Here is a 14,483-nt window from a genome sequence, read left to right on the forward strand (position 1 = left end):
TAAAAGTAAAATAAAATATAACACAAAGCTTTATTCAATATGTTTTTAATTTCTATAAAATTAAAGTTTTTGATTTCCATAAAAACTTTCTTTTGTTTTTATATATCAAGTTGTTTTATTTTTATAATGTCACACTCATTAAATATTTATGTTTAACACAATGTTAAATTATTTCCAAGTAGTACATTAGAGTTATATAATATATGGTCAACATATAATATTTTTAAAATAAATGTTATTTTATATCTTAAAAAATTATAATTTCAAATTTTTAGAGAGACTAAAATATAAAGAATTTAAAACAATAATTTATTTTATTGAATCAAAAACCTATTAATCGATTTAAACTTACTGAGAAACAAAGGGACTGAACAGGATATTATCTAATTTAATTTAGTTGACAACTTTTAAAATGTGTGTCGAAACTATTGAATTGTTGGGAGCAGTGAATCGAAGAAATCTGTTTTCACGCATCTCTATTATTGTGTTTGCATTTTAGTTTTCTCCCGATTCCAAAGCCAATAAGCGAAAATAGGGTTTTAATCAAAAGAAGAATAAAAAGGTGATTGTAGGGTTTGTAAGCATATAGTTTATAGGTAGCTAGACACACCCCCACATATCCTATTCTCTTGTCACTGTGTTCCATTCGGGACACAACAATTTCTCAATTAGATCAAATCTATTATTTCAAGAGTTTTTCCTTATCAGGAAAAAAAATAAAATAAATGTGATCCATTTAAAGATGGATTCAACTCTCATACAGAACAAAAAGAAACATAAAACTTAAAAATAACCTCAACTCGTTAAAAAGGACTTAAATTTCAAATATCAACCCCGTCGTCCTATCAGTAACTTTTAATTGAATACATACATACCAGATATACCACTAAGAGAATGAGAAACTCGTTGATGGTACCTTTGACAAGATCCAAGACCAAACATTAATCTGTGCTAAGGAAAAGAATAGTCCATCTCTCATCCGTTGAATAAATTTTTATTTCTATGTCTCGAAATCTCACTTCCCAACGCAATTCAAACATTACCAAAAAATAAGATTAATTGAAGTGGTCGCATTATGAATTTTAAACTGCTTGAAATGTGATCTAGGAGAGAGAAAAATTACCGAACTCACTTCTTACCAAACGTAACTAACCAAGCGACTCTGCATCTGAAGAACAACAGATGACTTGTGACTCCTCTGACACCCTGCACAAATAACAAAGATTGCTCTCAACTTGAACCTCTAGTCTCTTTCAAGAGTTAAGAGCAAGTTGAAATTTTACTTTTTTTTTATTATTTGGGAAAGGAATGAATAAATATAAAATATTTTGAAGATGTTCGAAATTTATTAAAAAAAATTATAATTCCAAAATAATTCTTAGAAAAATAAACATCCAACCAAAATGAACTATCACCTACCAACGATCAACAACTCCTTAATTGGTGTGAGTTGAAGTTTTATATTAAATACAAATGGATAAAAATAGTATTACATAAAAAGAAAAGATCTAAAATCTATTATTTCAAAAAAAAAATGAGTTAAAATATCCTCATATTTTCTCTTAGTACATACTCACTCACACTCTCTCTCTCTCTCTCTCTCTCTCTCTATATATATATATATATATATATATATATATATATATATATATATTAAATCACAACCTTCCTTTCTTTTTTATCTCTAAATTCTAATACATATATAATTTCACATTGATGTTATAATTAAGGCCAGTCAAAAGCTTTTCCTTATTTCCAACTTACTGCACTAACTTTTGGATATATAATTAAATTTGGTCGCTTCTCCAATAACATAGGAAAAAGCTACCTTTTAAGTATTGTCCTTTAAATTCCTTTGTTTAATCATAGATTGAGGTTAGATAAATGAGTTGAATTGAAATTAAATATTATAAATTTGACAGAAGAACTAAAGCCATAAAAATAGGTTGGATTAAGTTCACGGACTTGAATTGGAATGGGTTACAAAACATTATTTATTTCAATTATATATATATGAAATCTAGTTTGTACACTGAACCCCACTCACCACTCACTCATGTTGCCCCAATATAAAAAATAAGAAAAACTTTTATAAGTGAAAATGGTGAAGCAATGAAAAAAATTAACACATAAAAGAAAAATAAAATTCTCATGTTGTTAGTCAATGAATAACTCTCACCTTTTAAAATTAACAAATTTAAATAAAAAATGATCAAGTCGAATTCATGTTGATTTTATTGAATAGATTTGGTATAAATCTAGTTTTTAAAAATTCAATTCAAACTAACAAGTAGATCTAAATAATAATTTTAAAACATCAATCTGATCTGGTTCTTTTTATCAGCAAAGGTTGGTGTACATCAACATCCATTGCAAAAGAATAATAAAAAGTAATAATTAACTTCACGTTATTTACTTTTTTGTAATATGACAGATAATCTATTTGAAGTGTAAGGGTACGTCTGAGATGTGGACATGTAGAAAGAATGTGATCTGAATTGCAAAGGAAAATGGTCTGATAAAAATATTAAGAATAAAATAGAGGAAAAGACATGAATGATGAAGCAAGGCATAGAGTGTTCACAGGTTGTTGTTGAGAAGGCTGCAAAAGCCATCAGAGGAAACAATGAAAAGGCTCAAAATGGCAGAGAGCGAGAAACAGTTGTGCATGGTTATGTTATGATCAGGTCTTTTCTAAGAGAGACATATCTCAGCAGGTTTATTATTATTTTTTTCATTTTCAACAGTTTGTGTGTATTTGTTAATTTAGAAATTATGGCATTTCACATTTATCTATCTGTGATTTGGCAGTGATTGATGCAGTCAGGAACAAGGTTCATTTCATGTATCCAACAACACTCACAAACAACATTTGAACAAAAGGGTACAAAAATTGATAACGACATCACTCCAAATTTGAAAACCACCACTCTAGGGAGTGTCAGATCACACTGTGAGCCTCACCAGATTCACTACCTATACTACGTGCTAGCTATACTATGTACTATATACTATATCCTATACTATAGTAATAATACACACCAGCATTACCAATACAATATATTATATCAATAATATCTGGTGGGTCACCCAAGGATATTTCAAAAATACAGTTTAACCTATATTCTTTTAAACAAGGTATATATATGATTAATTTGGTCCTTTGTATTAAAACTTAATATAGTTTTCACATGCATGAGGATAATATAAATGTAAAATTAAAGTTAGTTCTTTTCATTTTAATTAATTGACTCATAACGTGTGCATTATGATAACATGTTCTGTGGAAGGCGAAGGCCCAAAACTTTTTTAATTCTGGGCTTGTTCCGAGACCAATGTAAGTAGAGCACGACAACATGGTTTTCCTCCTGCACAACGTACCTCGTACTACCGTTGTTGCTGAAAACCGTTGTCTTTGAATTCGAGATACAGTTGATCTGAACCATGGTCATTGCAGGTGGGAGAATGGTGAAGAAAGCAAAAGGGTAACGTCATTTTTCTAATGTTCCTGCTTGGTGTTTTGGTTTAGAAAAATGCTCTATAACCTTAAATTTTATAACAAACTTTGCCTTCTTTCTTCTTATTGATCCTTGCCTATATTGGTCTGTGATTGAACCTATCTAATTTGAAATGGCTAGGTGAAGATAAGCATTAAAAAGCACAGCGAAAAAGTGTTCCACTGTGAACAAGGGCTCTAGAAACTCTAGCCTGGTCTCTACTACGAAAGAGGCAAATCAGGATGGTCATAAGGTCAGGAAGTTGTACATTGTTGCAGAAAGGATGAAGCAGTAGGAGTAGGAGTTGCACATGTTTGAATACTATCATGCAATCATATTTGGACCACTGGGGTTAGTCACTTCTTTTTTATCTTTTCATCCAAACCATTATACCTCAATTTTTCTTTATTAACTTCTCTTCTCAATAACGATTTGTCGGAATGATTTGGCTATGCTTGATTTATATGTCGATATAAATTTACGTACCTACCTTGTGTGTTTATTGATCCAAAGTATTGGGTTACTTCTTGTGTTAATGGGATGCTAAATGCAGCATTCTTTGATACGATCAACCAGATGGGGACAAGAAGTGGTAAAAGGTACACTTCAGAAATTTTGCATTTTATATTTCGTTTGGTCTTTGTTGCAGTTTTAATGTTATTTGATAGTATGACAACTGCTGATAAAAGCTGTGAGCCCAAATAAATACTTAAGTATGATACGTGGGTAAGATACTCTAAAGATGTTTTCAAAAACTTAAGATAGGATATGGAATAGATACTCTAACAAAAAAATATAAAAATGAATTCTATAGCCAAACCAGTGGAATTTAGCACTCCTATGCAGCAAAATGATAATTGGAACTTCAACCTTTAGCAAAAGGCAAAATAGTATTTTGGGGTAGCATTTGTGATGTTCTCTTGGAGAAATAGTTTAAATTCTCTGTTTTGATGAACACCTGGAAATAGACAGGAAGGATAGAGGAAAAATCAGCACGATCAATATGAAGAAGTCTTGTTTTTGTGATGATTATGATCACAACTTGAAAAATAAATCTTGTGATCAAGAGATTCTTAGTCCAACCATAACAGAATATCCTCTTTCTGTGATCAACATTAAATAACATTCATAAAGTGTTAGCCCTACACAGATGTTTTTTAATTACTGTTTGACTGACTGTATCCTCCTCACTCCCGTCAGCTTTTACTCATGGTTTGTGTTCAAGAAATCCTGCGCCAGAATCTTGGGTATCACGTGCATCTCCACTAATATCCTTAACTTTGCCTTTGCTTTACTATATTTTTTAGACAAAAATCGAATGTTTGAATGAACATAAACCAAATTTCCTACTTCTTTTGGAGTCATTTTTTTCTTTTCAAGCAATAATCTGCTCACATGACGAAAAACAGGGCTCTTACTAGAGGTTTAAAAAATTTGGAGTAGTATCTACTATGAAGTTAGTTCAAACTTCTCTGTTATTTTATGATCATACAGATTTGGCTTATGACTTTATATTTTCCCTTTGGATAAATGTGGATCATATACTGCAATCAGTACTTTCTTCTTCAGAAACACAATAACTACCATATTTTCATACTCCAGGCTAGTACTTTCTTGCATTTGGACTTCATTGTGATGATGTATATTTTAAACAGAATCAACTTACGATTTTCCTTCCATAACATAGTATGTTTTGTGGGACATTATGAATGCAATGTTATGTTCATATTTTGTGCATGTATTGTACAGGAATTAGAGTGTTCCGTGTTGGCACCGGGTCACTAAATAAATTCTACAGGTGATGTGTCTTAAGAAGACAGTGTTGGATGAAAGACCTAGAGGATGACTTTGTCCCTTCCTAGGATTTTCACACAGTTTAGTTGTTGTTAAAGCATCAGTAGTCTTGTTTAAATTGTTAGCTACAATTTTGTTAGAAAGCAAAATGTTTATGCGTATTAGAACTCACTCAGAGTTTACATGATTATGTTACTGAAGAATTTCTTTAGTGTAGTGTAAAGTGTTTAAACTCTCCTATAGTGTAAAGTGGGAAAATCTATGTAAAAACAAATATCACAGGGATTGGGAGTCAAAGATATAGAGCTGTTAAACAAATACTCTAAATGAAAGTGGAGATTGTGGCAGAGGACCTCGGTTTATTGAGAGACATTGTTCAATCAAAATACAGAACATGGAGAAACCTTAATGAGAATATAATGATGAAAAACAAATCTTATTGGTGGAGAGATTTAAGAGGGGTTTGCGTTCCCAAAGGAGATGGTTTGATAATAATATTAAGTGAAAAATAGGAAAGAAAACTAAAATTAAGTTTTGGGATGATAACTAGTGAGAGATACCTTTTTACATATAAAGTATCCTAGGATATGTTAAATTATAACTCTAAACACTTTTTTTAAATGGCGTGTCGTATCGGATTATCGATGACGTCGATACTCGTAAGACACATTCAAAAAAATATTTATTAAATTTCTAACAATTTTAACATGGTTTTAACACAATTTTAAAAATCTAAATACAATATTTTTTTTAAAAACTCAAATTTATTGTATAAATTTTTATTATGATTATAAAATTAAGAAACAAAGGATACCATATCTCCGTATCGTGTATGAGATACATGGATGTTAACTCAACAAAAAAAAAGGATGTCATTAGCAGAATGTGGAAGCTAGAACAAGAATGAATGAGAATAGAAATTGACTTAGAAGATGGAATGGTTTGTGTCAGCAAGTAGCACAATTATGGCAGGATATATTACAGAAGACTATAGATAAGGAGGATACAGAAGCTATGAAGACCAACCTTAATTCATGGATAGTAAGCCTGATATTAGGTTGATTAAGGGATTTTCAATTGAGCAGAGATTAGAGATTAGAGGATTTGGGATTTAGGTGTAACTAGGGAAAGAAGTTAGGGTTCTTCTCTTTGATATGTTGTCTAACTTCCCCTTATTTTATAAAAACATAAAACATTTATATAACTTTTACTAACTCACACCTTAACACATTTTCTTCATAAAAAAATAATATAATATAAGTAAACTTTCTATTTGAAAAATTATCTCAATTTTGAGCGTCGTTGTATAACCAAACAGAGTATATTAACTTAATAAATATCTTTAATAGAGTTGCAAAATATATTTAGAGATAGCTAAACTAATTTAATTTTTAATTTTAAAATAATTTCACACATTTAACGTTGATTAAGTTATGAATGTTTATTAAATCCGGTTATCTGACGACCTAACTTATTTGAAGTGTTGAATTAACTTTTACAAAATTATATTATTTTTAATTAGATTGATTGTAAAATTTAGAAAAAATTCAAAATTTTAACCCAATTGATCTAACCAATTAACATATTCAATAGGTTGAGTTGGATTAAAAAAATGCAGTAACTCAACCAAATCAAATTCGATATTTTCCTAATGGATTAGATAATTATGACTTTGTCTCAAATCCTGCCTAATCCAATCCTTGAATACCATAGGTTAAGCCAAGTTAAAGTTTGTATATATTACAAACTAAAAATTATAAATAGAAACTGTTGATTAAATCAATATAAATATTTTTATTTATTTAAAATATTTTGTGTTGCTTTTAAGGTAGATTTAGTCTACCCAGAGAGCATCCATCTTTGACGCTATCTTTCCATAACAAATCACTTGAAGGAATATGTTGAAAAGGTTCAAAAATCATCATTTTTATAATTTTTTAGGTTTAAAGCATAATTTATCATTAACCAAGTTCTTACTTTAGAGATGATAGTATATTTTTACCCAAATACATATTAAAGACTCGAACCAAATCACGTCCTTCATTCGATTACTTGTAAAATATGAAGTACACATTTAATGTTGACTTGGTTCTTCTAAATGTTTTCACATACATTAAATATCAATTTCAACTTGATACATTGTCTCTAAAAGGTGCAGGGTCAAGTGTTTTTCCCCCTAAATTTCAAATATTCCTCAGTTTGAACTTCGAGAGAGATATTCTACAAAAGTTTTCAGCCAACCTTTTTGAATCAAGATTTAAACAAAAAATATCCTTTGAGAAAATAAGAAAAGAATAATGAAATAAGTTTTTCTATATAAGTTAAAACTATAATCACAAACTAAAAATTTAACTGTTTTAAAAAGTTAAATGTAATTATTAAGAACGGGTATATATTAATTGTGTCTAAATTATTTTTAGTAAATAACAGATTTACAGAAGAGAACCGTCAAAAAATTAAGGCGATCAAAGTCGTGATCTATCTTCAGGTCTCGGAGCTGACTATGAAAAGTCATTTTGAATTTCTGATTGGTAATAGACAACAAGCTCGTGTTAACAAAATTAATTAACTAAAATAATGATTCCTTATCTCACTTTTCCACCGTGTTTGTTCTGATATATCAAGAACACCAAACATGAGAGAAGAGAAGCAGTTCAGCTCTCAAAAAATATATAGTGTTTGCTTTCTGCCCTATAAAGCAACAAAATCTAAGCAAAAGCTTGTTTCTGTAAGCTCTTATGGAGGGCAGTGCTCCTGAATTGCCATTGGAAGCAGTAGAAGGGTTCCCCATGATGAGTGTTGTGGACGATAGTTTCTGTGTAACTTCCCCAACAGAAATAACTGTCAAAAAGAAATACTGCGGAGTCTTCTTAAACCAAAGATACAAAGTATTAGATGTTAACGGCAATCTCTTGTTTCAAGTTGATGGCTCAAGCCTAGAGTTTCGCAAGAAGAGAATCATGCGTGATGCTGCTGGTTCCCCTATACTTATAATGCGTGAGAAGGTAAATATTTCTCTTCTTCATGCATGAATATCGTATCTATGGTTTATCTAGTAGTTTGTTAGATTTATCGGATCATCCATAAATATATAGTCTCGTAAGAGTTAGAGAATCTTGATAAAGATAAGATTTGATAGTATATGTTGAAGTGAGAGGATTAGAAATAAAAAATCTCATGAATCGGGTTTGTAAAGTTAAATTAGACTTAAAATTCATTTCTTAATAATTATATCTTATTCAGACAAGTCAATAACGACCTAAACCCAGAACATTTAAGGTAGTAAAGAACACGTGTGCTCTTAACCTAAATTTATTATATGTCTATATGTGACGTTTTACCTGATATATATAAAGTCAGTCTTAATTTCGTGTCTGCCGCCGTTATGATTCTTTCTTTACTGTCTGATTAATGCTAATTAATCCAAATCATCGTCCTTATTTTCTTTACATTATTCATTTACATCGACCTCTAACCTAAATGACCAAAGGTCGGCCCAAGACCCATAATTCAACAATATCATATACAACTATACAACTATTTGATACCATAATATGATTACTTTAACATAGTGTCTCATATTGATGAGTGATAGTTTGAAATATTGGTGTGATATGAATAAGATATTGAGTCTGTTATGACATGTTGAAGATTAATCTGATATCACTGAGGCATCGGTGGATGGTTCATAAAGGAAGAAGCTCTGAGGAGAAAGATCTGATATTTGGGGTTCAAAGATCGCACCCTCTTGACATTAAGCCACGGCTTGATGTGTTCATGGCCACCAATATGAAGAAAGGTATGAGCAGCTTTCAACTTGTTGGAAGCCACATCGACAACTCCTGCAAAGTTTACAAAGGAGACACCATCATTGCAGAGGTGCGTACCTGCTTTCACAATTATTCTGCAGATTTTAATCTTCAGCTTTGCATAACTTGTTCAACTAAAAGTATGTGGACATTCTCTAAAGTGTTCTTTAGCTTATATTCTAACCAAGATCTTGTTGAAGACAAAATACAAAATAAAAGTGAGAATTTTTTTTGAATTTTTACCTTTTTGTTAAATAAAATTTGAAATAATAATCATTTTTTTTATATATGTTTAGAATTTTTTTAAAATTTGTCATAAAATATTTCAATCTTTATAAAATAAATATCTTATAAAATTCTTCCACCAAAATGATCACCTAAATTTATTTAATTTAACTAAAGAAATTTGAATTTTTTTAGCTGGTTAGGTACATTGAATCTAAAAAATAAGACACCTCTGTATTGAGTTGACTTTAATAAATTTTAAATCATGAACATGTCCAGTAGTCTATGGTGGGTGTATTAGGAGTATCCTTTTTGTTTTAACTCTTTAAATCTAGAAAAATGTTCAAATTAAATAAACATTCCAATAGTATTTATAGAATTAAATTAAAGAAATGAAGTAACTCAAACTTCTTTTATAAATTAAATTAATTTATGTATCTATTTTCATAAAACTCTGTCATTTAACTTTTCAATTAGTTGAGATTAATTTTTTTTTCTCACTGAGTAAATTATGAAATAATTTTAAAAGAAATGACTGATAAATTACAACATGTTTGCAGGTAATTGATGTATATCCAAGGAACAATTTCAGCAATTGGACAGAAAGCTTTAGAGTCAAAATAAATGCAGGCGTGGACTACGCTTTCATTGTTGCCTTACTTGTAATACTCACTGTGAATGATTACGTATAAATGTGGAATAAAATTGTTAATTTCATTGCATCCATTTTTTTAATATGCTCTAATGAAATGCAATAAAATTCTCATTCTTTAAATTCTTTTAAATTTATTAGAAGAAAGATATTCGTTACAGTGAAATGCAATAAAGGGATTTTTCTTTAAACAGTTTATTCAATCCATATTTGCATGCAAATTATGAGAACACTTTTTTCATCTAATCTAGATAAGGCATTAAGGAAATTTTGTTTTCAGTGTGCATTTAATTTTTGGATAATATTTTTAAAATATGCTTATATTAAAAAAATAAGTAATATATAGATAACTAAGGAAATTGCTTATTTTAAGCCATTTGTCTTCTGCCTGTACTACCAGCTGAGCTGTGCCTCCTCCACCCATATGACAGAAAACAAATTGTTAAAGAATTGATGGACAAAACAGCAAGACAAACAGTGAATAATTTATTAAATATATGAACAGTGAAGTTGACCAAGATTTGTTCAAACCAATGGACAGATACCACATACCACCAAGAAGTTAACAAGCATTGTATTTGCAATTGGGATATGGCCAGAATGTGTCACCTTTCAACATTAAATTTTTTATTTTAAGTAATGAGACTAGTTTTTTGTATTTGGAGGATAGAGATCTTATAAATGACTAAAATGGATTTTACATATGGTAAAAAAAGTGTTGTTTATGTAGTAATCTATTGAGCATTGGGCTTGTTCAAGTTTAGAAAATAGAAAGTAATATAGAGTAAACATAATTAAAAAATAATTTTCAGTGAACATAATTAAAAACTTAGTTATTGGATCCAGAAGATCCCTCTGATTGAGGTAAATTTATTTAATTTTTATATCTTTCACTTTTCGAAAACTATTGTCATTTGAAAGTTCTTTGCGGGTGACATCCTATAAATCAACATATTCAAAATAAAGGTTTGCATATTTGTTCTATGTGTATGCTTTGTGAAAAGCACGAGGAATCTATTCAGCATTTTTTTTAATGCTCTAATGTTTTGCGTATTTGGAGTTGGGTTCGCCAGATTTTTTCTATTTCTCATTTCTCTAATAAGGATGATTTCTCTCTTTTATTAAAAGTGACGGTAGTCCTTTGGTTAAATTGATTAAGCTTGTTGTGATAACCTTTTCTATTTGGATGATATGGCATATGAGGAATTATGCTCATTTTCAGGATAAGATTGATGTTTCTAGGACTATTTCGGTTATTAAAGATTTAACTCGTCTAGTGGGTAATTCGTCTAAAACTTCAATGAAGAATGATATGTTGGATTTCAAATGTGATCAAGTTTTTTTTGTATTAATACTCGTACTGGTAAAGTTCTTCGTCCTCTTCCTGTTAGCTGGGAGTTTCCTTCACTAAGTTGGGTTAAAATTAACACTGATGGGGCTGTTAGGAATATCCTGATTTTGTTACTTGTAGAGGTATTTTCCATGGGAGTATGGAAGAATTTATTGGAGCTTTCTTTGCGTTTCTTGAAGCTCAAACTGCTCTGGTTGTTGAGTTTTATGGGATTATACATGCTATGGAGGAAGCTCAAAAGATGAGACTTACTAATGTCTGGCTGGAATGTGATTCTATCTTGGTTTGTGTTGTGTTTACTATTAGGACCTTTGGATGTTTCGTAATCGATGAAATACTTGTCTTAATTACCGTGGGAAAATCAGGTTTAGAGTTACTCATATTTTTTGTGATGGGAATGTGTGTGCTGATAAGTTGACTAATTTAAGATTTATTCATAGAAAATCTTTTCATTGGTATAATAGGATACCATCTAGATTGTTCTTAGAATTCTTTATGAGTAGGTATAATCTACCTATGTATCGTTTTTGTTAACATGAGTTTTGGTTTAGTCCTTCCATATTTTTATATTTTTTTAAATATTTTTTTAATAATACTTTTTTCATGAAAGGATTGTTGTTACTTGAAATGTCAATATAACTTAGATGTCAAATTGCATAATACCTAAAAGCTTTTATTTAAAAAAAAATTAAAGACTCAAACAATTTAGACGATCTTAGTTTGTTTGCGTACTTTTATTTTACATAGCTACATATGCCAATTTTACAACAAACAAATAATAATGAGATCCAATACCATCCTAAAAATTACAAACACATGGGTGCATCGAATGAATGTCCTATTGTCTTCCTCTTGCTCTCTCCACGGATCAAAACTTTTATAAATGCTAAGAAATAGAAAAAAGTAGAAAACACAAATGATGAGCTTCTACTGAAAAGCTTTGTATATGTTGGTGGAGATAGCAATTACACTAGTTATTGCAGCTAGTATGATCATAACTAGTGCAATGATTTTGTCCCTTCTAGTTGCTATACCGTTAGAATCCCTGTCATTTTTTGAAAGAAAAACAACTTAGAATGGGGTTTTGTTTATTTATTTGGAAATTACAAGTCTTAAATGGAAGATAAATGAATAAGATTATGAGAGAAAGGAGTAGTCGATTACCTTAGAACAATAGCACCAGGGAAGACAAAGGAAAGGCACACAGTAGATGTTGATCCCACAAACTGAAAGATGTACCAAATATCTGGAACTGCTACAGCAGCAATGTAGCTCAAGACTAGTAACACTAGAGTGAGGCTCACAAATCTCTTAGTGTCGGTTGCTAATAGAGGCTTCTTGGAGAAGAAGAATTCATCTATGTTGGTTCTCAAGGAGAAGTTCAGAAGAGGAAAAGTGAGTATAACATGAAATCCATAACTTAATCGAACTAAAACATTGAGCAAGGAACCAATGGCAGATCCAGTATTCTGGTCAAAATTGACGAGAATATCAGATTGTGTGGAATCTCCAAACAAGAGGTAACCAAATAGTCCAATAGAAAAGTAAATGGCTGCACAAAGCAGTAATGCTAATCGAACTGCTGTTGTCATATCTGACGCATTGGCAAGTTCAAACCCAATTGGATGTACTGCAATGCAATTAAAATCAATTATCAGCAACCAAATCTTCTAAAAAAAAAAGGAAAGGTGGCAAAACCACCAGTAATGATAAGTACCATTAAAATGAAATGTGTAAGCTGTGACAATCACTGGAACTGCAGTAAACAGGTCAAAGAAAGAGGTTTGTTCGTCTAAACGAGGAATCAATTTAGGAGACTCTGTTCTTCCTTCTATAATAGCAATCACGGCTAACACAGTACATGTTGTAACAAAAGCCACAGCAAGAAAAGTTGATATTGCAGAACTGAACTTCAAAGACTCTGCAACCAATACACAAATGGTAGGACACAAAATAAAATGTTAGTCCTGACTATGCACATTCATGCACATCTCATATCAATAACAAAAGAAACAAAAGTTCTACTTCATTTTCTAATACAAATTTGACTATCAAACTACAGTGTAGACATTTTCACCTAATTAAATACCAAGAATCAAACAGAAATGCAATGAGAACTTACCTACACGACGGTACAAGACCAATGGAAGCAAAATCAAAAACAAGATAACTAACAAAGCAAATTCCCTTGAATTCCACCAGTGAACTCCAAACCACTGTTGCAAAACACCAAAGTGCACTTCCCCTTCGCGTTTATTCCCAGAAAACACATCCGCTGTTCATTGCATCAAAATAACACTTCAAATAATTACTACAAGTTCATAATTAATCTAAGTAACTCAAGTTAAGTTCATAATTCATCTTGGAACAAATTTTTTCAGAGGGATTTTCATAAAGACTTGTAAAAGAACAAAAATAGAAAGAAGTGCAATGACTTTCTTTATAAACTAAAATTTGTTCATGGATAAAGTAAAAAATTAAAATTTATAAAACTTCAACAAAAATAACTTTCCCATGCACTTTTGTAAAAAAGTCAAAAAAACAAGTAAATGAGTTTATCTATAAGTAAATTAATTTTCTTCAGGGGAAAATTGTCATTATAAGTCTTTTCATAAAGCTGCTATCAAACAATTTTGTGCATGATCAAATTAAACAACTTAAAAAGTAGGTTAAATATTTGCTTACCAGCAATAATAAGGTACATAATTAAACACCCCATATTAGTAACTACAACAGCGATCTGAGCTGCTACAGCTCCCACCGGTCCAAAGGCCTCTCTCATAACACCAGCATAAGTTGTAGTTTCTCCGGCGCGTGTGAACCTCATCAGGAACTCCACCGAAAGTTCTGCCAGAAACGCAATTACCAGAATCAACACCAACGCCGGAATCACACCCAGAACCTTCAAGGTCGCGGGAAGAGACATTATGCCGGCACCGATTATGCTGTTGGCGACATTGAACACCGCGCCAGAAACCGTCGCCGGAGGAACACCACCCTTGGAGCCCGGGAGGAGAGGAACGCGAGCTCCGGCCACCGGCGACATCCTGGCAGTGGTGGAAGAGATGATTATTTGTAGGGTAGTGAGTAATGTACATGATTGTTGGATTTATAGTTAAATTTCCAATTATTAAGGTTGAGAGATTACATAATGC

At 31.0% G+C, this 14,483-nt stretch overlaps 2 protein-coding genes and 1 long non-coding RNA gene across 3 annotated transcripts; 2 read left to right on the top strand and 1 right to left on the bottom strand.

Annotated features, from left to right (window-relative positions):
- Positions 1-3,279: 3,279 nt before the first annotated feature.
- On the top strand, positions 3,280-5,575 carry LOC137825839 (uncharacterized). Its single transcript, XR_011083367.2, has 4 exons — positions 3,280-3,485; positions 3,639-3,848; positions 4,051-4,096; positions 5,247-5,575. It is a non-coding gene; the product is annotated as an uncharacterized LOC137825839 (long non-coding RNA).
- A 2,374-nt stretch (positions 5,576-7,949) lies between these two features.
- LOC137825798 (protein LURP-one-related 14) lies at positions 7,950-10,060 on the top strand. The gene is made up of 3 exons (XM_068631588.2): positions 7,950-8,296; positions 8,943-9,170; positions 9,886-10,060. Exons 1-3 carry the CDS (start codon positions 8,030-8,032, stop codon positions 10,015-10,017), a joined length of 627 nt encoding a protein of 208 aa, XP_068487689.1. The 5' UTR covers positions 7,950-8,029; the 3' UTR covers positions 10,018-10,060.
- Positions 10,061-12,032: 1,972 nt separating this feature from the next.
- Positions 12,033-14,423, bottom strand: LOC137826170 (amino acid transporter AVT6C). Its single transcript, XM_068632042.1, has 5 exons — positions 14,014-14,423; positions 13,451-13,603; positions 13,046-13,249; positions 12,493-12,958; positions 12,033-12,373 (listed from the first exon to the last, which is right to left on the bottom strand). Exons 1-5 carry the CDS (start codon positions 14,372-14,374, stop codon positions 12,256-12,258), a joined length of 1,302 nt encoding a protein of 433 aa, XP_068488143.1. The 5' UTR covers positions 14,375-14,423; the 3' UTR covers positions 12,033-12,255.
- Positions 14,424-14,483: the final 60 nt, after the last annotated feature.

This window comes from Phaseolus vulgaris, chromosome 8 (genome assembly GCF_051622355.1).
Source record: "Phaseolus vulgaris cultivar YP4 chromosome 8, ASM5162235v1, whole genome shotgun sequence".
Taxonomy (NCBI): Eukaryota; Viridiplantae; Streptophyta; class Magnoliopsida; order Fabales; family Fabaceae; genus Phaseolus; species Phaseolus vulgaris.